This window comes from Giraffa tippelskirchi, chromosome 11, assembly GCF_054371585.1.
Source record: "Giraffa tippelskirchi isolate mGirTip1 chromosome 11, T2T-mGirTip1v1.2.pri, whole genome shotgun sequence".
Classification (NCBI taxonomy): Eukaryota; Metazoa; Chordata; class Mammalia; order Artiodactyla; family Giraffidae; genus Giraffa; species Giraffa tippelskirchi.
In genome coordinates, this window is record NC_137285.1 from 96870357 (window position 1) to 96898314 (window position 27958).

General features: G+C 47.4%; 1 protein-coding gene across 1 annotated transcript; it reads left to right on the forward strand.

Annotated features, from left to right (window-relative positions):
• On the forward strand, window positions 1–27809 carry LOC145525236 (uncharacterized). The gene is made up of 27 exons (XM_081538049.1): window positions 1–146; window positions 707–965; window positions 1276–1433; window positions 2096–2307; window positions 2423–2594; window positions 2688–2850; window positions 3602–3781; window positions 4601–4775; window positions 5372–5493; window positions 6011–6136; window positions 6387–6622; window positions 6778–6899; window positions 7460–7687; window positions 7983–8318; window positions 8683–9063; window positions 10123–10293; window positions 10739–10896; window positions 12538–12678; window positions 13163–13483; window positions 13862–13987; window positions 14119–14311; window positions 15029–15151; window positions 17837–17988; window positions 18994–19080; window positions 20730–20876; window positions 21313–21510; window positions 26589–27809. Exons 1-27 carry the CDS (start codon window positions 1–3, stop codon window positions 26739–26741), a joined length of 4986 nt encoding a protein of 1661 aa, XP_081394175.1. The 3' UTR covers window positions 26742–27809.
• The last annotated feature ends 149 nt before the right edge of the window (window positions 27810–27958 follow it).

Below are 27958 nucleotides of genomic sequence, written 5' to 3' on the forward strand. Positions count from 1 at the left end.
ATGCCTCCTTCTGCCACCTCTGCCCTCGGGGATTCTTTAACCCCTGGCCTGGCCAGGAGGCCTGCTTCCCCTGTGGCTCAGAGGCCACCCAGCCGGACGAGGGCAAGGACATTTGTGTATGCCCGGGGTCTGGCCGAGTGTTCCAGGTATGTCCTCTGGCAGGGAACCCAGGAACAGGCGGCATTGTCAGGACTGTTTTGTTCTTGAGTCAAGGGCAGCTCAGGAGTAACCTGATCAGGGTTGATAGTTCAGGTATCCATGTGACAGGGTTGCCGGGTAAAATAGAGGGTGTTCTGCAACACTTGAATTTCAAACGAATTATGGATACAGTTTTAGTGTGTCTCAAACATTGAATGGCACACACTTAGGTGAAATTCAAGTTAGAGTGCTCTATATTTTTATTTGCTAAATCTGACAACCCTGCTTGGAGAAAAGGGCAGACTTTTTGTTGCTCTCCGCCACAACCACTCCTAAAATACACCGGGGCCCAAGTCCTTCCAAGTTGAATTTGCCCTGTAAGCCAACAAATACGCATGTGAATTCTTCCTTTCCTGAACTTTCCATGTCTTATTGACCGAAATGATAGCACCACCTGGACCCTAAGAAGCCTGTGTCAGTAACCTCCCCTCTGATCCGACCCCCCTCCACCCTGGTGATCCCTTGCCTCCCCTCCCCCTGCCCTTATTCTCTGGTCTGTCTCGGGCAGGGTCACAGGCAAAGGGTCCTGTGTGGTCCCTTGGTTCCACAGCAACCAAGTACCACCAGCCAACCTGAAACTGCATCCCTTCCCACCTAACCTCCAGCCCAGTGACGGGCAGTGCCCCTGCCTCCCGGGCTACCAAGATGTTGGAGAGCCAAGGGGCTGTGTCCAGCGGGAATACAAGAGCTGCAAGCATGGGGCCGCCCGGAACCAGGAGGGGCTCTGTCTGACCAAGGATCAGTGGATTGACCACTGTGCCCATGAGGTAGGAGGCGTCCATACACTGCACCTGCCCACTTCTGCACCTCTGCCCACCTGTCCACCCGCCCAAGCTCCTAGCCACTGGAGGCTTATTCCTCTAGTCCCCCTCTGGGAAGCCAGAGACCTGTGCTCTGCACTCTGAAGCTGGAGAGAGTTGGGGGCAACCTCCCCCAGGGACATGGCGCCAAGAAGCTTGAGTCTTCCGGCAGGTTTGTGCCACTCCAGAGGACGCACGTGGCTATGACCCAGGCCTGGGGCTCTGTCTGTGCTGGGGACTACACTCACGTGAGATGTGTGGTCCCCTGTGCCCCAAGAGACAGACACAGGTCCTGCAGCTCAGCTGCCCCGAGGGCCACCCGCAGATTTCCATCACTGAAGACACCGGAAGCCAGGTACAACGCCCCAGGGCTCACGTGGCTGAAGGCCACAGACCCAGCCCGGCAGGCCCTGCCTCTTTCCTAAGAGCGGATGGGTGACATGCTTGTGCACTGGGTCTGCGGCCCTGCCCACTGACCCACATCCCCGACCCAGCCTCTGGTGCCAGAGAAAAGTCCCTATTGTTGATTTGATGTCATCCTAGAAGACGTCTTGAAAAAGTCATTGGGAAAGTGTTATGGAAATCTTCCCACATGGAAGCAAGGGACCGTACCCAGAGTCATGACTCAAGGTTACTCCTGCCACCCCCAGGGCTCAGAGACTTATTTCCACCTCGGCCTCCCCTCCAACCCCCTCAGGACACTCAGACAGAACGTGAGGAAGGACCTGTGCTCTCCCTGCCTCCCCGCCAGGCTAGGGGGTTACTTGCCGGGTCCTAAGGGAAGAGCTGACACCGCACCTCCCTGTTCCCAGGGATTTTTCCTTCCAGACGGGCCTTCTTCACCCCGTGCTGTGGGCCACCCCTGCCACTCGGACCAAAGGCAGAATCCTGTCCCTCTGTATGTGATCAGGGTGGACGGTAAGAGAGCAGGGTAGAAGGAGGCCCCAGGGAGGCCCTCGTGGGCAAGTCTCGCCCTTTCTACCTCATGAGCGTGGCCCTTGCATGCTGCAGCTGGGGCGCGGTGGGCAACTCCTACCCCAGAGATGGCTCCCCAAGAAGTGCATGGGGATCCTGACATGCCTCCCCTGGTTTTATAGAAAGTTGACTCCTGCCTCGTGCAAGTCACAGATGGACAGTTTCTGCTGTATCCACGCACCAGGGCCAGCTCTCTCCCTAACCCTGCAGGTTCAGGGAGATGCCCGTCTTGTTCCAGGGATCGGCTTCCTGGGCCTGACCAGACCTGGCGGGGAACTGCTGCGCTCTCTCGGCCTGCCCCTCAGGGACCTGGGGCTCCCGGGCCAGGAGGCAGGTGAGCATCAAGGCTGATGCCTGTTGCCTCTCCTCCCCCTCCTCCCTCCCTCCTCCACCCCCCTCCAGACCCCTGAAGGATGACTGCCCTTCCTCACACTCTGAATCTTGCCCAGGAAAGGCAAGGGACACACACCTGAGCTCTCCTTCATCCCTAAGCCTCAACTCCTCGCACCCTGGGAATCTGTCATCCCCAGAAGCGGGCATCCGAAACCCCACGGTCTGCCTCCAAACCAGGGATACACTGGCCTTCCTGGTGACCCGTGAGCATTACCCTGAGTATGACCTGTGAGTGTCAGAGGCCCCGGCTCTGCTCCCACCGGAAATGCTCCTCGTGCCTCCAGCCAGGAGACAACATGCCCCCTCCTTCCTCCACCCCAGGGGCCACTTCTACAACACGCCAGGGCAGTTTGACTGGGGGCGCTTCCGGGCCCTGGCTGAGGAGTCCCAGCTCCAAGATCAAAGCCCCCACCTCTTTCTGCAGCAGTTCCAGGAGCCTGGGGTCTATGTCTTTCGTCTGAACAGCAACTGGCATCGGAAGATGGTTTGTCTGTGATGGTTTGCCTTGTTTAAGACATTATCCTGACATTTCCCCTCTATCTCTTTCAAAAATACTGCCTCATAATGACCAATGGCAACCCACTCCAGCGTTCTTGCCTAGAGAAGCCCATGGACAGAGGAGTTTGGTGGGTTTACAGTCCATGGGGTTGCAAGAGTCAGACACGACTCAGCAACTAAACTGCTACTACTAACCACCTCCAGACAGCACTCTAGGGAAGGAGGTGCTCCAAATGCCCCTACAACGTCTCGTGGTCTCACAGCCCTAACTGATAATTCTGGGAATGCCAAGATTCATCCCGTGGCAACCCAACCTGTGTGTGTAAGGAGGGGATGATTGTGAGGATGCTGAAAATACAGTGTGTCTCAAAGGACATCAGAATATCTAGCCATCTCTCACAGCCATCTACTTCATATCCCAGGCCAGTCTATGCAGGGTTGTACCTACATGACCTGTGCAAGACGCCACCACTGAGCCAGAGCTGGTTATACACAGGATTTAGTATCTCGACCTGTCAGTTCAGCTTCTAAGAGGTTGTGCTAACGTAGCCCTAGAGCATGCAGACAGCTCCCCCAGACACCTATCTGATATGAATGCATTTCCCAGGGAAAATGCAAACATGCACAAAGATCTGGGCTATTTGGTGAATGTTAACAGGCTTGGGTTCCCACTCTGTCCCCCGACCAGGCTCTGGCAGACAGTGGGACAAAGACTAAACAGATTTCTTTCCACCCAGTACGTCCGCACCCTCCCACCAGGTGGCCAGTGCTTTGGGGAAGGGCCCTTTGTCCCCACAACTCCCAGGTACCTCATCCAAACTGGTATCGCCAAGATCCCCAGGCCACTGAAGAGGTCCAACTGGCCAGGAGTCCTGGGGGAGATTATCCTGCTCCTGGGGCTCTGCCTGCTTCTGTTGGTGAGTAAAGCTGGACAGATGATCTTAATCACTATGCAGGACTCCCTCTCCAATGCTATGGAAATGGGTCTTCCACTTCCCATCTGCAGTAGGCATTATCCTGGTTGCTAAGATACCGACGTGATAAAGGTCCTGCCTCTAGCCTCAATAAAGAGAACATAGACAAGGAGACAAACAAATGCCAGCGAGTGTTGTAGAGCTCCAGTGAGAGTGTGCCAAGGGGCCCTGGCTACACAAAGGAGGGGCATGACTGTTCCCCCTGGGTGGTAAAGACAGATTTTCCTAAGGAAGTGATCCCTGAAAGAGGCTTGAAACATATTTGGTTCCTATACAGACAAACGGGTTGGTGAGTTGAGGGTAGGAGAGTAATACTCTTGGGAGGCAAGGTGGGGGTAAGGAAGGCAGCGTTATGAGTCAGGCAAAGCAGCATGAAACAGTGTTCACCTGCCCGGGGAACCACACTGGGTCCCTGGGCCTGCAACTTTGGGCACAAGGACAGGGATAAGGCTGAAGCTGGGAGGGAGACCAGACTGTGGATGATCTCATGCACTTTACCCTCTAGGCAGTGGGGATCAATTAAGAATTTTGAGCAAGGGAGAAAACCTGGTAGGACTTTTACACTTACTCTAGCAATACGCTGGAAGACAGAGATGGATTATGGAGAGAGATGGATTAGAGAGAGAGAGAGGCTGTTAGAATCGTCCAACAACAGAAGACGGGGTGCTCCCTAAGCACACTGATCAGGATCCTCGTCCTCTGAGAGTCCGAGGAAAGGATGCTCCTCCCTTCCCTTCACATCGCCCGTGATGCACCCTGTAGATTCAATGTTACAGCCTGAGCTGGGCCCGGAAGGCTGCTCCCCAGCCCATCTTCAGGAAACATCAGCAGGGCTACAACCTGGATGCCTACACTTCCCCAAGAACCAGGATAACATCAGTGAGGAGAGGCCGACCACACCAAGATTCTGATGACCCCAGGGTTGAGGGAGGTCACGGTGAGTGAAAGGCTTGGGCTGGAATCCCGGAGATGCCCCCACCTTCAACTGGCCAGCTCCTGCTTCCTTTGTTCATTGTTCCATTCCCCTCCACTCATTCAATCATTCAATGAATAAGTCAATGTTTACTGGGTAGCCAGTGTATGCCAGACACTGCCAGGTTCTAGAGGTGCACAGTGTAGAAGAGCACACAGACATCTAAGCACAGCTTGCCAAGAGAAATGTACAGTAACCACATATAACACCTAGCTAAGGAATGACCAGTCTCTCTACAGATGGCTTTATGAGTCATATGGAGGTGTTCCACCTTCTACTCTGGCTACTCCAAGCATGGGCCTCAGAGAGAAGCAGTTTGCCCTTTTCAACTTCAGGGTGATGATGAATTATGTGGGGAACTTCTGCTGCCATAGGTCTGGGACGGGGGCCTGTAATTCTACATTTTTAGGAAGCTCTTCAGCAAAGCGCTCTCCACACTTTAAGCAGTAGACCGTGAGGATCTGAGGAGGCAAGTACACTGGGACTCTGTAGGGAAGGTCATAATTGCATTTCAGGGGGAATAATCCTGCTCCCTGTCCCCTCCCACCCCCTGCCCATAGGTGGGAGCTGGGAGGCCAAGGAGCAGGTGGATCTGGAGGGGTTTGACACGGAAACCTTCTTCAGGATCCTGCTCAGGCAGTCTCTGTCAGTGACGACCGAACTCAGCCAGACCAAGGAGGAGGTGAGTGGGGAAGCTGGGCAAGCCAGAGAATTTGTCTCTGGGAGAGCTGGTGATGGGACAGAGAGCCTAAAGAAATCCTTAGTGAATCCATAATGGACCGGGTGGGGGGGGGGATTATTCAGGGAGGGGAAACAGAAGATTTCAGACTAAATTTAGGGCTGAGCCCTGGGCCCTCACATCACCCTGTAGGAATCTATCCAGGCCACCTCTTGAGTGTCTTAAGAGTCCCACTCCTGAACCAAGTAGCCCACCCGAGTGAGCAAATGCAGACCAGTAGGTGACAGGTATTAGGGGCAAAATGAGCACACTAGAGCCCAAGTCCCCAAGCCGGACCAGGGGTCCCTAGGGGGAAGGTACGAATTGTGTCTTGCCCGGGGCGGGTCTTCACCAGATCCTCCCAGTGGAAGGGCACTTTGTCCCCTGCAGTCCCTCCACAAGCTGGCAGCAGGGGGCACTGCGACCACAGCCGCGAAAGCGGCTTGGTGCCTCGGCGCGAACTCAGCGCTCCCTCGCACAGCTCAAACTCCTCTGCCTCAAACTGGGGAGCGAAGCGCGGTCTCTCCAGCAGCTGTGGGATCCTGAGCATCGCGTCGCAGCCTCCGCGGACCAGCTTCTGGGGGGTCACCAGAGAGAGCGACAACAGGTCGGACCGTGTTCACGCTTCCCACCTCGTCCCTGTGCCCACATGCAACTCCCCCTCCTCACTGAGGCCAGAAGCCCCTCGGCACCTGTTCCCCATCTCCCGGGGCTCCCGGGATTTTAGCCCCTCCTGCTGCGCCCTCGGAGCCGCTGCTGCACCAGCAGCGCTCCGCAGCGTCCAGTCCCCTAGGCCGCGGTGCCCGGAGGCTGTGGCACCTGCAGCCATAAGCAGGCAGGGTGGTCTCTGACCCCAGGCTGCGGAGGCAGCCGCCAGGGCCGCGGAGGAGGAGGCCAGGCGGAGGGAGCGCCTGGCAGGCGAGTACGCAGCAAGCCTCGGTCGCCAACTGGTGCTCCTTCGCCAAGACCTTCGTGCAAGGAAGGAGCAGTGGGGCTCCTTCTGCTCGGCGCTGATGGCCGCTCGGCAGCTGCTGAAGGCACATTCAGGCTCCAGGCCCACAAAGTCCTCTCAGGCTGGGCAGAACCCAGAAGGGTGTGTACCTGGTAACTGAGTCAGGCTGCGTGGCATCAGGGCTAGGGAGGGGCCGCGTGGTATCGTGGGGTCCCAGGGCTGGCCACGCCAAGCGTCCTGCCACCCCTAGTTGTCCCTCCCTCTGATTTGGTGCTCCCCCACCCCCACACCCGCAGAGAAGTCCCCCAGCTGGAAGCCCTTCTGGGCCGCCTGTCCCAGGTCGTGCTGCAGGAGGGCCACCGCTTGAAAGCTTGGGGCGTCCTGGGCACAGGCACTGGGGCGGAGCTGCTGCGGCCAGGTGAGCTCTGCTCGGACTCAGCCAGGACCACTCAAGAAACCTGGCCCTATATCAGGTGGGAGGAAAACAGGAGGAAGGCTAAACCAAGAGGAAATCCCCAAGGTTGGGAGGGGCTTCCTGCGCAGCGTCCTGGGCAAACGGCTGTGTTACAGAAGAGGGAACCTTCGCAAGGGCAACAGCAGAGGAGGAGACAGACAAAACCGCCACAAAGCATAGCTTTACATATAAGGTAGCACTTCCTGAGAGCAAAAGCCTGACTATTGAATGCAAAAGGTCGGGTTTGGAAAATGCTGGACTTTCCAGGAAAGAAAGAGATGGGGGGGGGGCTAGGATCCTACAATTTGATGATGTCAGGTTCACATCCCAAATGTGGAGCCCTGAACTGGACGCGGCCAAAAAAAAAAAAATGTCCTTCCCAAGCACCTGCTACACCCTCCTACCAGGGCTGGTTTGGGTAGGGGGTTTCACCAGCTCCTTCCAGTCCACCCAGCCAAGGGAGCCCCTGACCCGCCAGATGTGGCCTCAGACCCAGGGCTAAGCTGGTGTTTGCCTTCCTGCAGCCTCAGCAAGCCCTCCAGGGGGCGCCAAAAACATCAGTGTGCATCCGGTCACCAAGCTGATGGTCCCTGGCCCGGACTGTGTGATGCTCCCAGCCAGTGGACAGGCAGGGCCCATACCCCCAGGCTACTTCATCCACCCTGACACGGGGCGGGTGCTGCCCGAGGCTGGAAATCTGGGTTACGATGTGCAGGAAGCGACTCTGGTGCCCACCACTGACTGCAATTCTGGTGAGACTCCTACCATTCTGTAACTCCACCCAGCGTGGGCTGTCCGCAATGAACTCCCCAGGGGCACAGCATGGGAAGCAAGGCTCTGGCCTTGGACAGTGGGGCTTGGGGACCAGCAGAGGAGTAAACACCCTCTCCCCCTCCCTCCCTTTAACATTATTGCTACAAAAGTGCCGTGCTGGAGAGAGCAGTCAGATGAAACTCATGCCAGAGGCTCTCTGCCCCTGCCCTGCTGGGCTCAGGAGGGATGCAGACAGGCCAGCGCGTGTTAACGCCTCCCCATCTCCCTGTCCAGGTGGCGTCCGAACCTCAGAAGCTGCCATCCTCCCCTACGTGCCCTACCCGACCTGTCTTGCCACAGGCTCCCTGCCAGCCATCCGCCTGCCTGTCCTGCAGCTGAGAAGGACGTCACAGTTAGGGGCTCTCATGACGGACCCCATAACGGGCATCGAGGTTCCCGTGCTGGCTGTGACTCTGCACCCACAAACGAGGCAGTGGCTCACTCTTGGGGGGACATACCGCAATCCGCTCACCCAGACCCTGGCCCCTTTGGAGCTGGGGGGCCCCATGGAGGATCCGGTCACAGGAGGCATCTCGCCAATCCTGGGCGTCGGGTTGGATGAAAACACAGGTCTCCTGGCAGCCCTCATGCCTTTCTTCTGCCCCTCCTCCCTCTGGTCTGGCTTCCCAAGCGCTTCCCCTCAGCACCCCAGACCCCCACATGCTGGTCCAGTCTGCCCCCCGCCCCACCCAGGGTGGGGTGCAGGGAAGAGAACTGAGCTGCTTCTGCAGTAAAAGCATATGGATGTTTTTCTATCAAGAAAGACATTCCTTCTCCCACCTGCACTGTGTACTCCCCCCAGACTCTGCCCCACCCCCAACCTCCACCCCCACCCTGTCACTCACTCTGTCCTGCCCCCCCCCACTGTTCTCTCTCTTGCCCCATCCACCTCCATCCCTTCCTGCATTCCCCTCTCTCTGGTTCCTGCCTCCAGGTCAGGTGCTTGCACTGGGAGGACTCCGAGATGCCTTAGGGAACCTCCTGCTGCCTGGTGACAGCTTTGTGGAGCCACTGAGCAGGAAGCCAGTCCGGCTCCAGGGGGCTTCCCGACAGGAGGGCCGGACCGTGCCCCATACAGGAGGGCCCCAGGACCTGCTGGACGCCAATGTGCTGGCAGCCCAGAGGCGAGTGATTGCAGTACTCCAGAGCTCCCAGGATAGGCCAGAGCCGAGGGTACAGGGGCTCCTGGAGGCTGCCGTCAAGGACATGAGACAGGCGCTGGCCCTGAGCCTGCACCACCTCCTGCAGCAGGTCTGGCGGCTGCAGAGACAACGGGAGGCAGCGGAGAGCCTGGAGGCCAGCGGCGGCAGGATAGGTATGGCTCCCCGGCCCCGAAAGCCCAGACCCAGAATGACCTGGTGCTTCACTGCCCCTCAGCCCATAAGCTCAGGGACAGGCCTGAAGCCCCACTGGCCAGCCACACATGGGATCAAGGGAAGAGAGAAGGAATTTGATGACTTCATGCCCCGAGCTCATGAATGCTTGGCTTTCATTCTCAGTCTTTTAAACTCTGGCCGATTCCACTGGGTCTTATACCTGATGTTAGTAAAGTGGATATTCTCTGATAATTTCATAGGACCCCCAAGCACCATAACATGTGATGACGCCCACTTTACATTGCAGAATCTGAAGTCGAGGGAGCTAAGAGACTCACTCACCAGGGTCCCGTAGCTAGTTAACCGCACAGCCGGACCTAAAGCCTGAGTCTCCAGAGTCCTCAATCTCCTTGTCAACAGCCTTCAACTTCCCGAGAATAAACTCAAGAAGGAGCCCACCCAACTCCTCTACCTCTCCCACAGCATCAGCACAAGGAAAGACAGGGAAAGGAAGTAGAAGTGCCATCTTCCTGGAACTTATCTCACACACTCCTTCTAAAAACTTCTGCCCAGGATGTGTCAGAAAAGAACCAGGCTTTGGGATCAGAACTGACTTGAGTTTGAAGACCTGCCCCACCATTTATAACCTCTTTGACCTTGGGCAAGTTACTAAACCTCCCTCTGCCTCTGTTTACAGCATCTTTAAAATGAGGATTCAAATAGTACATCCTTTAGAGATTTAGTTGTAAGACCAAATAAAATACATTTTATATGGAGTTCTGCGCTTAGATTCTGGCACATGTAGGTGCTCAGGAAAGTCTGTCCTCTGTCTTCCACCTTTTCAGCCTAGCCTAGAAATTGCTCTCAGCTTCCCCCAAAGACCTGCTGCCTTATTTTTTAAGAACTCAGTCCTTCCTTTATGAATTCAAAATGCTAAGGTGGGCAAACAGAGGCAGTCTTAGCAGGGAAGCCTCTCTGGTCAGAGACACAGCCCCTCAAACCTCGGTGTGGCCCTCCGCCCTCATCTCCTCCTCCCTGTGTCCCCTGCCTTGTGTTAGGGATGATGCGCTATCCAGGGACAGCGCTGTGGGTCCCGGCCCTGTATGGGATGGAGATCCCAGACCCTGAGGGCTCAGGGCTCATGGTGCCCATCCTGGGCATGGAGAGTGACAGGGATGCTGGCAATGCCACACCTGTGGCAGGTTCAATGGAAGATGCAGACGGCAAAGGTAAGAGTGAACCTGGGGGTCTCTGAAAGCCCTGGGGGGGTGGTTAGGAATGTGACTGAAGACACTGTAAAGCTTGGGAGGGGTGCCTGCAGCCCACTCACTCATGAGCCAAGGAATGGGGTCATTTTGATGCTACCACCAGGGCTGATGAGACCCAAAATAGAGGAGCTCAGAGATTCTAGAACCCTGGTACCACAGATCACTTACCCCCCACTTAGAAAATTCAAAGATGAGCATTTCAGAAACCCCAATCCCCCCTCAACCTCAGGGTCCTGTGGCTTCCAGGAAACCCTCTAATCCAGCTCAGAGCCCCTCGAAGGATCAGCATGTTTCTTGGGGCTCCTTTAGCTCCCTCACAGCCATGTTTCCTTCTTCCCATGACTACCCCTGCCTTCTTTCCCCATCTCTGGTTCCAGAAACCAGTGGTGGGCTTGGCATCCCACAGGTCTGGTCTCAATTGCAATTGGGGCGCAAGGCATAGACCCCTTGACTGGGGAACGTGGTCCCGTCATTGGCGCTCAAACAGACCCTTCTGCCAGGGTTGTGGTGCCCATTGTCCAGGTGCTGGAGGCCTTACCCCGGGGAGTGAGAGACCCTGGTCTGGTATGTAGGAGGCATTTTTTCTATTTCTTCGTTCACTCAGCAAATACACCTGAAGAACCTCCTGTGTCCCAGGCACTGTGTTGGGTGCTGAGAAGCAGACAGCTAGAGCTAGACAGGGCACTGGGCAGCCATAGGTGCCAGCCATGGTCATGGATTACAAGGGTGTGAAGGGAGCACAGAGGAGGGGCATTTAAATCACAGGGTGAGGGTTCTAGGAAGGCTCCCCAAAGGGGCAGCCCTGCTGAAACCTGAAGAAGAACTCAGAGAAAGGCCAGCAAGGGCAAAGCAAGGGACCAGCAAGGCCAAAGGTGGCAGGTGTGAGACCATGAGTGTTCCAGGAGCATAAGGAAGGCAGAGGGTCAAAGGCAGCAGGTGAGGCCAATGGGGAAGGCAGGAAATGAAGCATAAGCAGCCTTGAGTGCTTGGCTGAAGCCAAGAAATGTGATTTATCATGAAAGCCATTGAAAGATTCGAAGTTGGTATGATCTGAATCCAAGTGAAATGACCAGACATGCATGTTTTCAAGGCTGTTAAATTTGGAAATTTGGGGACAATACAAAAAGAAAACAAATTACTCAAAATGCTACTATTAATACATTTGTTAAACTATCCAAATAAATATGAAAGAACTTCCTGCTCCCAGTTCCTCTCACTCCATCTGCCATCAACAACTCCTTCCCCACAGTTTGCTCCTCTATCCAGACACTACACACCTCTCCTCCCGTCTCTTCCTCCAAATGCAGCCACTGTTAACAGGTTGGCACACCTCCTTCCAGACATTTTTATGCTTGATATGTTTTTATGCTTGATATATGTATATATGGGGCTTCCCAGGTGGCACTAGTAGTAAAGAACCTGCCTGCCAATGCGGGAGACATAAGAGATGTGGGTTCAGTCCCTGGGTCGGGAAGATGCCCTGGAGGAAGGCATGACAACCCACTCCAGTATTCTTGCCTGGAGACTCCTATGGACAGAGGAACCTGGCAGGCTACAGTCCATAGGGTCACAAAGAGTCAGACATGACTGAAGCAATTTAGCACACACGCCCACATGTACATATAGTCAGCATTCTAGAAAGTTCCCTCTGGCAGCAGTGCAGGGGATGGATGGGAGCAGGGCCAGACTAGAGCAGGAGGTCCCTGCAGTAATTCAGCCTTTGGCAGGTTCTCCACCCAAATGAATATGATTTAGGGTCCTCCCATGCATTCTCAGCCTAGTTACACTTTCAGAAACAAAGATGGATACGTTATAAAAGATTCTGGTTAGAAGTCAAGAAATTTAAATTCTAGCCCCTACTCCCAGGGTCACAGACGAGCATGAAGGGGCAGTACAAGCATCCGAGAAGTTTCCCGCTCCCTCATCGTGCCCATCCCTGGCTCCCCAGGAGACAGATGGGCAGGGGGCAGTGACCCGGGAGAGTCTAGGTGTTAGAAATAGGGAGGGAAGGTCTGGGAGCTTGCAGAAGGTGTGTGGTGATTATTTTTCCATCTCCCACCGAGGCAACTGCCTCACCAAGCTTGGTCATGGATGCTCAGGGGAGGGGAGAAGCCCAAGGCTTAAGAGGCTTTGGCGGATCTGAAGCCAGACCCCAGGCTGGGAGGAGAGAAAGTGTCTGGGCCCTAAACAAGCTGAATGTTGTAGGTGGACACCCTGGAGAAGGAGCTGAGAGCGCGGGAGCGATACTGGCGCTGCCAGGAGCAGGAAGAGGTTCGGCTGGCGGAACAGCTGGGCGCCGCCAGCCAGGGGCTGCTCTCCACGCCCCGCGGAAACCCGGGGCTGCAGGTGAGGCCAGAGGCCCCTCCTCCCGGCCCCAGACCGCACAGGTCCCTCCTGGAAGCGGGGAGCCCTTTTCTCCCACCAACCGCAGAAATGGAGTCCATCTCAGGGCAGAAAATGTCCCAGGATTCATTCCCCAGCTCCAAGCCCAGAATTTGGGGCTTTTGGTGGCTCAGACGGTAAAGAGCCTGCCCTCAGTGCGGGAGACCCGGGGTTCGATCCTTGGGTCGGGAAGATCCCCTGGAGAAGGAAAGGGCAACCCACTCCAGTATTCTTGCCTGGAGAATCCCATGGATGGAGGAGTCTGGTGGTCTACAGTCCATGGGGTTGCAAAGAGTCGGACACGACTGAGCGACTTCACTTTCACTTTTCTTTCCTAAGTGTCTCTGCAGGGGGTGGGAGGGGGAGCAGGCAGGAGCTGGCCTAGCCCCCAGCTCCTGCCTTCCCCTCCTGGACCCATCCCTCTGTGCCCCTCATCCCCCCCTCTCAGCTGAGGGCCGCTGAGGAGGCCTGCGCAGCCCTGGAGGCCCGCCGCCTGCGGGAGGCCCAGAGGAGAGCTGGAGCCCTGAGTGGCGGGAGCGGCCAGAAAGAACGGGACCTGCTCGCTCAAGGTGGGGCGCCGATCCTCGGAGCAAAACCTCCTGGGAGGGGTGCCGCCAGCCCCAGGTCCCCAGCCGGGGTCCCTCCAGCCCTCTCCATGTGCTTCTCGGCCTCCCAGGTATCCAGCCAGTCTCCGGCTCTGACCCAGCAGGTTCCTTCCCTGGGCTCCAGTAAACCACCCTGTCTTTCCTTCTCCTCCCTCCCTCCAGAGGTAGGCGCTGCCACGTGGCTCTTCTCTCTGCCCCTTGCAGCAGACAGAGAGGAGTGGGAGCAGGAGGCGCAGGTGATGCTGGGCCTGCAGAAAGTCCTGCAGAGTTTAGGGCAGGCAGCAGAAAAGCTCAGGCAAGCGGTAGGCCGGCTGCGGGGCCAGGAGGAGGAGATGCGGCTACAGTGGAGCAGGGATCAGAGCCCAGAGGTCTGGAGCCGCTCCAGGAAGGTGAGACTCAGAGGCTGACCAGGGGATCACATGCGATAGCACGTTCACCCGTGACATCAGACGTGGCTCTTCAGCAGGTGGGCTGGGAGGGGAGCGGGGAGAAAGAGAAAGACTCTCCCTTCTACTTAGGGCACTTCACTTCCTGTGTCCTAGGTGGTCCAGCATCTCTCCGATGAGCTTCAGGAGGTGGTGAGGGAGAGGCAGAGCGCCCTGGATAGGGCCCTTGGTCAGCTGCAGTACCAGCGGGAGCTGAGCCGCCTCCAACTCTTGCACATCCAGGTACTGACCTCTGGCCTTGGCCAAGGAGATGTGTGTGTCCAACTTTTGTCGGAGGCTCCCCAACAGAGAGAAGCTCCAGAGAAACCACGTGGAACCGAGCACAGGACTAGCTTCTGACTGTTTCATCCTAGGTTGTTGCCTCGGGGACCCCTGTATGTTTGGAGAATTACCCTGGAGACAGATTTTATGGAACCATCACCACTTCTCCCAGGGACCAGGCTGCTGCCTGCCCCCTGTTGATTCCCTTCCTGAAGAGCCTCACTGCAGCGCTAGTGGAAGATCAAGGCCATGGCCTAGGACTGGAGCATGGGGGACCAGGAACAGGTGAGGTGGATCACGGGTCAGTGTCCCCTGCTGCTGCCAGTCCTGATCATGTGTGATAAAGTGCTAACACAACAGTTAGAGCTTCGAGCTCCGTAAGAGCGTGGCCATGGCAGGTTCTTCAAGAACGTGAAGAAACTCAGTGTATTACTTATACATTGCTGTGTAACAAACTGCCCCAAAGCTGTGTGGCTTGAAACAATGAACATTATTATCTCACGGTTTTTCTGTGGGTCAGGAAGCTTAGCTAGTGGCCTGTGGTTCAGGGTCTCATACCAGCTACATCAAGGTATCAGGCCAAGCTGCTGTCATCTCCAGGTTTGGCTGCACAGTCCGAGCTCACTCTCATGGCTCTTGGCAGAACTCAAGACCTCACTGACTTTTGTCCAGAGACATCAGTTCCTTGCCACATGGACTTCATAAGGCGTTCACAACGTGGCCACTGGTTTCCTTTAGAGCAACTGAGAGAGGCCCCCCCAAAATAGAAACAACAGCCTTTTTGCATCCTGATCTCATCACTTTTGCCATATTTTATTCATTAGGAGCAAATCAGTAAATGCAGCACACACTCAAGGGGAGGAGATAACCCAGGGGCATGGACACACACAGGGGTGCATGGAGGCCACTGTAGAGCTGCCTGTCACACCCGATGCTCTTTTTGACTTTGGCCACAGTCCTCTGGCCTTACTCACAACAGCTACCTTCTTCTCCTCTGTTCAGATGCAGATAAAATTGACTTCACATGGACCTCACCACTCTTCTCTGCCCTGAGGAAAGTAGACATCAGGTCCCAAGCTCACAAGGATGAAGCTGAACCGCAGGGACAGGTGCATCACATACCAGGTGACCTCCTTGCCCTGGGGCCCTGGTTTAGACTGGCCATGACACACTGAAGGTGTTCAGTGGTGTAACCCGCAGAACCAGAAGTACCAGAATCCCAGCGAACCAATCATCCCTTTCTCCCCACCCCCGTCCTAAGATCCGAGGGATTTTCCATATGAGGAATAATGAATAGAAATCAAATGTCCCACTGTAATAACAACTTGGCCATTTCCCCAAAGGGAATTCCTAAAGGCCCTCTATCTACCCACTAAACACGGAATCTAAATCTTGAGATTCTGTCCCAGTCATGTGTTACAAGCAATTAATGGAAGAGTGTGAGATACAGGGAGATAGAGGAGACAGAGCGAAAGAAGACCTTGTCCCAGAAAGGGACTCCAGATTACTTTACCAAATCCACCCCCCTTGAAATTGGCAAGGGAACGTGGCTGGCCTGCCTGAACTGAAGACTCGAGTCTGTTTCAACTCACCTACATCCCAGGTGGAAGAGGATTAACAGGAAATGAGTGCATGTCTTTCAGCTGACCATGATGCAGGCCACTAGTAAGAACAAATCCAAAAACATCTTTGAATCTGACTTCACATCAGCAAACCATTGCCCACAGGCCAACTCCAGCTGGTGATCTGTTTTCATGTGGTCCATAAGCTTAGCGTGGTTTTATATTTTTAAATGATTACAAAGTCGCTCAGTTGTGTCCGACTCTTTGCAACCCCATGGACTATACAATCCATGGAATTCTCTAGGCCCGAATACTGGAGTGGGTAGCCTTTCCCTTCTCCAGGGGATCTTCCCAACCCAGGGACTGAACCAGGTCTCCCGCACTGCAGGTGGATTCTTTACCAGCTGAGCCACCAGGGAAGCCCAAGAATGCTGGAGTGGGTAGCCTATCCCTTCTCCAGGGATTAGAGAAATTGTCAAAAGAAGAATCACATTTCTACGGAGTGCTCTACAATATACCCTGTGGTATTCCAAATCTTTGGTTCTGTTAGCTCGTTAAATCTTTAAAACAACCCATCCAAGTATGCACTGTTAGCCATTTCATAGATAAGGAAACTGAAGCTTCTGAATAGGTCAAGTGAACAGTCAAAAATCATATTGCTAATGAGGAGCTCAGCTGGAATTCAAGCCCAGAGAGTCTCACCCCAAAGCCTGTGTTCTTAACCTCTTCCCCAAATGAAAAATTATCCAACATTCTAAAGGCAGTGCTGCAAGGAGATGAAGGCAGCAATTTCGGTGAGTTCTTAGGAGGGCAGATCTTCGTCTCAGAGAAGCAAGGGAAGGTTTTGTAAGGGAATAAAGCCACACTTTTTCCAGTAGTCATGTATGGATGTGAGAGTTGGACTATAAAGAAAGCTGAGCACTGAAGAATTGATGCTTTTGAACTGTGGTGTTGGAGAAGACTCTTGAGAGTCCCTTGGACTGCAAGGAGATCGAACAAGTCCATCCTAAAGCAGATCAGTCCTGGGTGTTCATTGGAAGGACTGATGTTGAAGCTGAAACTCCAATACTTTGGCCACCTGATGCGAAGAGCTGACTCATTTGAAAAGATCCTGATGCTGGGAAAGATTGAGGGCAGGAGGAGAAGGGGACGACAGAAGATGAGATGGTTGGATGGCATCACTGACTCAGTGGACATGAGTTTGAGTAAACTCTGGAAGTTGTTGATGGATAGGGAGGCCTGGTGTGCTGCGGTTCATGGGATCGCAAAGAGTCGGACACAACTGAGCAACTGAACTGAACTGAACTGAAAGCCACACTTCTACCATGATGATCAGGAACACTAAATGTGAACCCCAATCTTGTCTCTTGGTTGTAAAAGCCTAAAATATTTACTTTTTGACCCTTTACAGAAAAAATTTGCTGTCCCTAGAGCTTGACCATTCTCAATAAATTCTGCCTCCCCTTGGGGTAAACTAAGAAGAATATAGGCAGAGAGTAGCCACCACTGTTTCAACATTCATTGTCTTTATAATGAAGTCTATATTGACTTTATAATGTAGAAAGCAATTTTGTATACATTGTCTTGTTTACACCTGGTAACCCAAATTCTGATTCTATGAGACAGTGGAATATTTTTTTGACAATGGAATTTTTTTTATAGATGAGATAACTGATACTCAAAGTGGTTAAGTGACTTTCCCAGAATCTTACCAAACCTGGACCAAAAATCAGGTCCTCTGACTGCGAGTTCAGCATTCTTTCCTATACCATGCTACTTAAGTCTTTTTTTTTTATTGTCCTCTCAAGAATAAAAAGACAATAGAAAATGTTTAAAGACTCAAGGCTCATTAGAGATAATTTTGTGGGGAAGTGAACCTGTTAATACAGCTAACATTTAACTGAATGCTTACTGGATGCCAGACACTGTTCTGAGTACCTTACATTTTAATGCTCCAAACAACCCTATGAAATAGAAGAAAATGTGTAGCCATCTTTTCTGGACCCTCATTCTGTTGTTCTGATGCCTCTGTTTCTAATAACTGGGACTCAGTTTCTTTTCCATGAAGACTGGCAGAGGGCCTGAGCCACAATGTATATATAGGAGGCTTTAGCACAGGAGGATGGATGGATGGATGGATGGATACATCAAATACACCTTTTCCTAAGTTGAATTGTGTTGCTGTTGTTTAATTAATGTATTGTTACTGCACAGAATAGTCAGTGAAGTCTTGCTGTTTTCCCTGCAGCCCTCAAAAGCTCTTTGCAAGGTCTCCCCAAACCTCAGATAACACAGAAGGCAGAGCTGATAACTGTGCCGTCCACAGACCTCTCTGCCAGGGAGTTCGTGGTTTACCAGCACGGCCTCTCCATCCTGCACCTCCTCATCCCCCAGCTTCAGGTGAGTCTGGTTCTGGTCTCTGTGGAGCATCATCCACGGGGCTTGGAAGGGCAGAGTCACCAGGAAGGAGGCTTTGAGGTAGTGGATATTCCTTAGGCTGAAGCACTGGGAACAGAGAACTTTCTAAGTCTCTCTTCTAATTTACCGATTGAAAGCCTAATCTCTAAAATGATAGGATAATAGGAAGAAGAATACAGGCAGAGAGTGGGCTCTCCTTTGATTTGACAGTTCCCACCATCGCTTCGACACTCATTGTCTTTATAATGAAGTCTATGTTGACTTTATAATGTAGAAAACAATTTTGTATACGTTGTTTTGTTTACACCTAGTAACCTGAATTCTGATTCTATGAGACAGCGGAATGTTTTTTTGACAATGGAATTTTTTTATAGGTGAAATAACTGATACTCAGAGTGAATGAATAACATGACACAAAATGTTTTATTGCACATGCGTATGCATGCTCAGTCATGTCCAACTCTTCTGAGACTCCAAGGACTGTAGCCCACCAGGCTCCTCTGTCCATGGGATTTCCCAGGTGAAAGTACTGGAGTCAGTTGCCATTTCACTGTTATATTAGTCTGTATGAATTAACTCATTTAATCTTCACAAAACCCAAATGGCATAGTTACTAATTTTTTTCTCATTTTGAAGTGGAGGGAAGAAGATACCGAATGGGTGAGTAAACTTTTCCAAGAACACACAACCATAAGGGTTAGAAGGCAGGCATCATGGCCTGAGAGCCTTCATGCTTGCCTGCTACTGTACCTCTGTTTAGAAAAGTGGCAAGTCAAATCTTGTTAGCATAAATTTCAAACACCAAGTTAATAAATACTCCTTCCACTCTCCTGTAGTCTATACTGAATCCACTTATCCTGTTATAATTTAAATTGACACCCCAGTTCATTTACTTCCCATTATTGGTTGGTGCTATATAACTGAGCTGCATGAGAATTTTTTAGCAAAGGGATAAGTTTTGTTTTTATTTGTTTTTATTCTTTTCAGGCTCCAGAAATCACCCTGCAGATTGCTTCTCGTCTTCCTGCCATGGAAGCCTCAGACAATGCCTTCCAAGATTCCTTCTTCTATCAGGTATTTCAAATTCCCAATCCCAGGTGTGAGGTTTGTCAAATTCTAGGTCTCGCAAAGACAGGAGCAAAAAGAGCAAATGTTGTAGAACATTTTTCTCTCTAAGTCCTCAGATGTTTTATTCCCTCTAGGTAATAAGTCATCTGGCTAAGGCATAATAAATGTTCCCGTGTAAGAGCTTTCTCTAATTAGTGAAATGACTATGTCCTGGCTCGTGCCCAGAGAATCACAGTGGCTTTGTGCCCATTAATGAATCTGTCCTTATCGAAGCCAGTGGCTCCAGACTGGTGTTTCCCGTAAGCGGCATGGTTCCAAGCTCAGGAAATCCTGCACAGTCAGCATCTTTCTATGGGGAAGGATCTAAATTGTTTCTGTCCTGGGAGTTCCTCAAACACATGCAAACTGGCAGTGCTGTGGGGTCCTCTCAGCTGGTGTACATGGACCTTAAACACTATGACAGAAAACAGTGATTGTGAGAGGACACCTGCTAACCAAGGTTAGAGAACAAGCAAGTGGCTTATACTTGGCTAGTAGGTTGTTAGGGGATTTAATAAGACCAAAAATTACCCATGTCTGATATTCTCCAGGTATTATTTTACTTGATCCTCAAAGCATCTATGAAGTAAGCAATCTTTACTCCCATCTTACTGATGGGGAAGCAAACTCAGAAGTCATTGAGTGTTACGTGCCAGGCACTTGGCCATATGTCTTACATACATTATCTCGTGTATAACTATAGCCACCTAACCCCAAGTGGGGTTGAGGGAGGGTACTCCTGTTGTTTCCATTTTATCCATTAGGAAATTGAGTCCCAGAGAGGCCAAGTTACTTGTCCCAGATCACAGTGAAGCAAGAGTCAAAACTCAAGTCCAGATGAACTTTACACCACACACATTTTTTAACCACGCATCTGTGCTGACACCCACAGCTGATTCCAGAAACTGATCTCAGACTGTCTGATTCCAAATTATCTAAGGTTTTTCCATGCCAACCTATCACCTCTTAAGAGAATTAACAAGGAGCTATTTCAAATCAATTAGGCAAGACAAGAGATTTGAGAACTTGATTACAAAAAAGGCATCAAAGACAAAGAAAACCTGAGAGCTCCATAAGACAATGCTTCTCAAACTGTGGTCCTTGGACCCTTGTGCATCAACCACCTAGAGAGTTTGGTAAAATGGAAATGGCGAGTCCACCTAAAGCCCACAGAACCAGAAATTCTGGGATGGGTCTCCAAAATAGAATCATGCCTAAATGATCCTTATTCACACTAAGTATGAGAACCACTGAGTAAGGAAACAGTAATTGGAGTTCATGGATTAAAAAAAATAAATAAACAGAGATACATGAATAAGTTTTCTCTGAATTTGCAGGTTTGTTTTCTGTATTTCTGTAAGCCAGGGGTAGCAAAAAAAAAAAAAAAAAACCGATGGGAGACAATGGAGAAAATGATATATTCAGACAGTTGAGCTAAAACAATTTTCCCTTGCCCTCTGAATCTTCCCTTCAATAAATTTCCATTTAACCCAGGGAGTCTCTAACTTTATGATTCCCGAAGTTGTTTTAGATCAGATAAAACTAGAAAAAGAGAGAGGCAATGGAAATATTCCCTGAGGTTGACGTACTCCTGTTTGGGTATTTTCTCCACTCAGAGAGCTGAAAACATACTGTTTGTTGGGAGAGAGTGTTTGGCGTCTGTGGGAAGCTTTGTTCTGCTGTTGATCCACTGTCTGGCCCACATCGCTGCCGATGACCTCCACCAGGACTCCAACCCCGCCTTTCTGAGGTCATTTTACAAGGTATTTATAACATGCAAAGTGCTTTTTGCTTCTCTTACTCTGTGACTCATGCCCATTCCCCAAGATAGTAAATGCTATAAGCTTTGAAATATTTCAGATCTACTTAAGTCCCACTGGTGGCCCTTGGTTCCTACTGCCTGGCTAAGATTTTCCCGACCAGATTTCCCATGGCAGCATATGAAAAATGCATACACCTCTCTAAGAATTCTGGAGAGAAGCAGCCTTCTTCTGAGAACAGCATCACCCCTTTCTGTGGATATTTCATTGTCAATATTTGAACCTCACCAGAATCACAAATGATAATAGTAACCCATGGTGCAGGCTAGTAAAGATGGTCCATCTCAAGCCCCATTTCCCTTTCAACTGTTATTTTAAAGCTTCACTACCCATTTCCTAGAGGCCAGACTGATCTGCCGCTCTCCCTTTTCCTGGCCAGGGGCTGAAGGTCTATTTCAGGGAAGCATTCTCTCTCACTCTGCGAATGTCGACAGTTTCCCAGGACAGTAAACTTGGCCAAAGCGTAAGTGCTCTTCTGCTGGGAGAGCAGCCCATCTCTGAAAGAGGGAGAGACCTTCTCTCTAAGCTCATTGTAAGAAAGCATGAGTCCCACTTGGAGCCAGAGTCTCCGGAGGAGGTAACTGACCTTAACTTGTGTAGCCCATGGTTTTGTTTTTGTTTTTGTTTATGCTTTCTATTTTATGTTGGAGCATAGCTGATTAACAATGTTGTGGTAGTTTCGGGTGCACACAGAGCAGCTTAGCCATACAGATACATGAATCCATTCTCCCCCGAGCTCCCTGCCCATCCAAGCTGCCGCATAACATTGAGCAAAGTTCCCCGGGTAGCACATAGTTTTAAAATTAACTCCCTCACAGAGTAATTGCCTCCGTGAATGACCTATTCAGGTATTTCTTGCCTCCCTAGATGGCACATTGCCTTGACTTTCAGGCTGCTTCTCAAACCACATATGACAGTATTTTTAAACCCTATGTTCTACAGGGCAGACAGTGGGGACCTAGCTCATAGGGATTGCAAATATGGCTCCACAGTTCATTCATGTCCCATTAACATATTATCAATAAATAAGTGAATTTCATCTATAAAACTTACTGTGACTTAGAGACTACATTTAGATGCCCAAGTGATAGCTTGTTTACCCAAACTTACTGTATGCTCTTTTCTGCACAAGTTTGACAGTGGCATTCATAATACTTATTAAGTACTTTATAACAATATTATCTCAGCTTTTTAACTATATAAAATTTAAATCTACAATCTTAAAAAGACTATCTTCTATTCTTCCATTAAAGGTCAATTCATTCTTGGGTTATAAATAAGAGCATATCTTTTTTTCATTATGTATATAAACCTTCATACATTTTCAAGGCATATATATGTGTATACACACACACACACACACACACACACACACACACACATAGTCTCATTCAAACCACCCAGCAATCTTGGTAGCATACGTATTTTTAGTCACATTTGTATTTAAAGGTAGATTAAGCAGTTTGCTCCAAACCATACAGCTATTTGTAGTGGTAGAATTGAGACTAGATTCTTGATCACCTGAACACTAAGGAAATAGTCCATATACATGTCCCTGTAATTAAATCTCCATTAGTTAGTGATTTATCTTGTGGCTGTTTGTGGTGATGATGATGTTGGTCATCCAGATTACAAAATTGTTACAGTCTAGCACAAATCTCAGAAAACAGGCAACGCTCTGTGCTCAGCTAATAGCAGCATTTGACATACCTGATCACTTTCTCCAATTCGATCCACCTTCTTTACTTGACTCCCAGGACACTGGCCTCCTCTAGCTTCCTCCTGCCTCTCTGACTGTTCCTTCACAGTCTCCTTTGCTGATCCTTCCTCTTCTCCCTGGCCTCTCAATGTCTGAGGGACAGGATTCAGTCCTGTCCTCTTCTATATCCACTCCCCTTGGGGATCTCGTCCAGTCTTCTAGCTTTAAATCTCATCTAAATGTCAACAACTCTTAAATTTTTTCTTCACCCTCAACCCAACTCTATCTCAACTCATATATCCAACTGCTTACTCACCACCTGGGCTTCCCTGGTGGCTCAGTCAGAATCTACCTGCAATGCAGGAGACCCAGGTTCGATCCCTGGGTCAGAAAGATCTCCCGAAGACGGAAATGGTAACTCAATCCAGTAGTCTTGCCTGGAGAATTCCATGGAGAGAGAAGCCTGGCTGGCTACAGTCCATAGGGTTACAAAGGGTCATACATGACTGAGTGACTAACACACACACTAACCATCTCCAGGGGAATGTCTTATAAGTAGCTCAGGCTCACCATGCCCAAAGCCAATCTTCTTTCCAAACCTGCTCCACTTAAAACGTTCCCCATCTCCACTGATGGCAACTGTGTTCTTCTGATTTTTCAAGCCAAAATCTTCGCTTCAGGCCAAACCTCTCTCTCTCTCTGTTACATACACCCCACAACCAATCCGTCAGGAAATTCTTCAGAAACTCATCCTTCACAAACTGTACCTTCAAGTGTATCTATAACTGATCACTTCTCATCACTTGTGCCGCTACCAACCTGATGCAAGGCATCTCTTGCTTGGACTACCATCAGACCTACTCACTCATCTCCGAGCCCAGGCTCGTCTCACTTCAGTCTGTTCTCAGCACAGTAGTCATAGTCATCCTTTGAAGACGGAAGTTAGGATTGCTCAAAGTCCTGCTGTGTTCCTCAGTTCACTTGGGTAAAAACCTAAGAAGTCAAGTCCCGTTTGTGTCTCACTCTGCCACCTTCTACTCTTCCCCCTCATTCACTCAACTCCAACCACATTTTCCTCCTTGCTGTTCTTCAGACACTCCAGGGAAACTGATCTTAAGGGTTCCACCTGCAATGCTCATTCCTCTAAGGCAGTAGCTCCAAACAGAAGCAATTTTATACCTGACAGGACATTTGGCAACCTCTGAAGACACTTTTGATTGTCTGACTCAGAGGAGGTGGTGCTACTGTTAACTAGTGGGTAGAGGCCACGGCTGCTCCTAAACAGCCTACAGTGGATAGGACAGCCCCGCAGCAAAAAGCCACCCATCCCCAATGTCAGTAGCACCGAGTTTAAGAAACCCTGTCTACGCCTGACTCCCTTGTCTTCTTCATGTCTTTGTTCAAGTGTCACCTCAGTAACCATCCTGACAAGCCTGTCTTACTCTGCCACCCTCTTTAACTTGTTCATCAGCTTCTCTTTGCCCCGCTTTTCTTTATTCTATATCATGTCCTAACATATTACAGAATTTACTTTTGCCTTCGTGTGTGCTTAGTCGCTCAGTCATGTCCAACTCTTTGCAACCCCACGAACTGCAGTCCGCCAGGCTCCTCTGTCCATGGGATTCTCCAGGCAAGAGTACTAGAGTAGGTTGCCATTTCCTCTTCCAGGGGATCTTCCCAACCCAGGGACTGAACCCGTGTCTCCTTTGTCTCCTACATTGGCAGGCATATTCTTTACCACTGCACCACCTGGGAAGCCACTCAGGATTTACTTACATTTGCTTATTCCATTTTTCCCCTACTAGAATATAAGTTCATTATATAATATAATATAGAATATAGAATATATTATATTATAGATATATTATATATATTATATTATTATATTATATATTATTATATAAAATATATATATTACATAATAATATATAATATAATATATATTATATATATTATATTATATATATTATAATATATATTATATATAATATAATATATAATACAATATAATATATAATATATTAACACATTAATTAATATATATTATTATATATTATATACAGTATATATTATTATATAATATATTATATATTATATATTATATAATATATATATTATATTATATATTATATATACAATACATAATATATATAATACATATATACATATATACATATATACATATCATATTATATTATATATTATATTATATATAACAATATATATTATATATAATATAATTATATTATATTATAAACATAATATAATATATACAATTATATATATATATTATATAAATATATAATAATATATACTAATTAATATATTATAAAATACATATTATTATATATTATTATAATATATATTATAATTATAATATATATATTATAATATATTATGTAATATATTATAATATATATTATATATTATATATAATACACATATATACTATATGTGTAATATATATAATATATAATAATATATAATATATAATAATATATACTAATATATTAATATAATATATTATATATAATATATATATATTATATATATTACATAATATATTATATATTATATATATTATATATATTACATAATATATAATATATAATATATAATAATATATATTAATTGATATATTAATATAATATATTATATATATAATATTATATTATATTATATTATAATATAATATACTATATTATATATATAATATAGTATAAATATATAACAACATATATTATATATAATATAATTATATTATATTATAAACATAATATAATATATATAATTATATATATTATATAAATATATAATACCATATACTAATTAATATATATTAATTATGAATATATATTATGAATTATATGTATATTCATATGTATATTATATGTATATTCATATGTATATTATATGTATATAATTATTATGTAATTATATGTATAATTATATGAATTATATTCAATTATGAATATATATGTATTATATATAATATATAATATATAATATATATATTAATATATTATATATTATATATTATTATATATTATATATATAATTATAATATATATATAATATATAATATAATTATTATTGTATATTATATATTACAATATATAATATATAATATTAATTAGTATATATATTACTATATATTATAATATATAATATATATAATATAATTTATATTATATATTATATATATTATATATATATTATTATATATAATATATATAATATATATTTATATACATTATAATATATATTATATATATAATATATATGTTATATATTATATATTATATATAGATATATTATATATATAATATATTATATTATATATAGATATATATTATATATATATTATAATATATATCTATATTATAATATAGATATATATTATATATCTATATATATAGAATATAAGTTAATATAGAATAAGTTCCATGAGGTCAGAGTTGTTTGCTTTGTTTTTTCTGATATAACCCACATTCCAGCCTCAGAGCAGGCTTTTATATGTTTACTGTGCTAATGAATAGATTTATGTGGACACTGATGATATGTAATAAAACTTTTCAATCTAGGAGGCAGATACTAGGAAACATTACACACTTGTCATGTGTCAGGTGTTCTGTTGAGAGTTTTACATACATTATCTCATTTAACCTTCCCCATGCCCTTATAGGGTAGATGTTACTTTTATTCTTAACTTACAGATGAGAAATCTGAAGCTTAGAAGTATTAAAAGCCTCTTTTCCAAGACAGAGAGAGTTGCGGAGCTTGTATTAATTAGTATTCTGCCAACCACCATTTATGAAGAGGTCTCCTTTCATTTTAAGAATACAGAACTGTATATAGTACTCTGAGGTACTGGCAAAGAAGATTCAAGAATACTTAGAAGAAATGAGAGCAAAGATGTTAAGTTTATTATAATTTATCTTTCATACTCTCTACAGTATATTAAGAAAAACAAAGATCTTCTCCATTTTACCAACATGGAACACTTCCTAAAAAGCATCCTTGCTGCAGAGCAAAAACTCCCAAAAGAAACAAGAGATCAGCTTGGGGATGAAGATAAGGTGAGATGTTCGGATGACCTACAGCATTGAGACCATAGTTTGCTGTCTACTTTGCAACTTTTCTGTGTGTGTTTGGGGCCATGTTTATCATTGAACATGTCAGCAGAACACAAGATTGGAAATCAATGGTGGTATGAACAGGTAATATCATCAGTCACTTATTTAAAAACTTTATCAACAGATGGTGGATCTTAGATCCCAGAGTTAATCCCTCTGCTTTCAGGCAGGTCAGGTATTAATCTTAAAGAACTGGAACTGAGACTTGGACTTGCCCCAGTTCACCCAGCTGGAAGAGAACAAATAGTCACCAGATCTACTGCCTTCTCATTCGGGATTTCTCCCGCTATTCCATAATGATACCTACTACTGTTTTGTTTTTAATCTGAAGCATTTAAAACATTGTTATATCTTTAAAAACCACCAAATACTTTGGTTCCAAAGGACACACATTAATATTTTGTCACATATAATTAGCAAAGAGAAAACCCCAAGCATTATTTTACTCATTATTCTCATGCAGAACAGTGACCTAAACATGATGAGATCAAGATCGGAAACAAACAACCTAGAGACGTAGCTGAGCACTGACTCTAATCCTGGGCCCCAGTCTATTTCAAAGTTATCACCAGGATCTGGGGTGAAAACTACATTTTTATTACATTATTTTATTGCACTGTTACAATATCATACAACTTTACAAGTGCACATATCATTAATGGACACCTCATGAAACCATCCAAGTAAGCATTTCCATGTAAGCATCCAGACCAAGAAATAGAACTTCACCAGCTCCCAGCAGCACCCACGTCTCCCCTCCCGGTCACCCATCCCCTGAGAGTGGCCACCATCCTGACTCCAAATGTCATAAATTGTTTTTGCTTATTCATGAATTTTACATCAATAGAATCATAAAATATGACTTCTTTGTTCTTCAAGTTTGTGAGATTTATCCATATTGTTGCAGGTATTGTAGTTTGTTGATTCTCTTTGTTGTAAAGTATTCTGTAGTACAGACATATCTTAATTTATTCACCATCTACTGATCTACAGGTGGGTATTTTCCAGCTTGGGGTTAAATAAATAGTTTTGTGCACCTTTTGATGACTATACCTAGTCAGGTACTGACTTAGGACAAGTGCTGCGTCTGAGGATATGGGTATGCTCAACGTTAGTATGTACTATCAACCAGAGTTCTGAAGTGATCACATGCGGCCACCAGCCACGGATCAAAGTTCTAACTGCTCTCC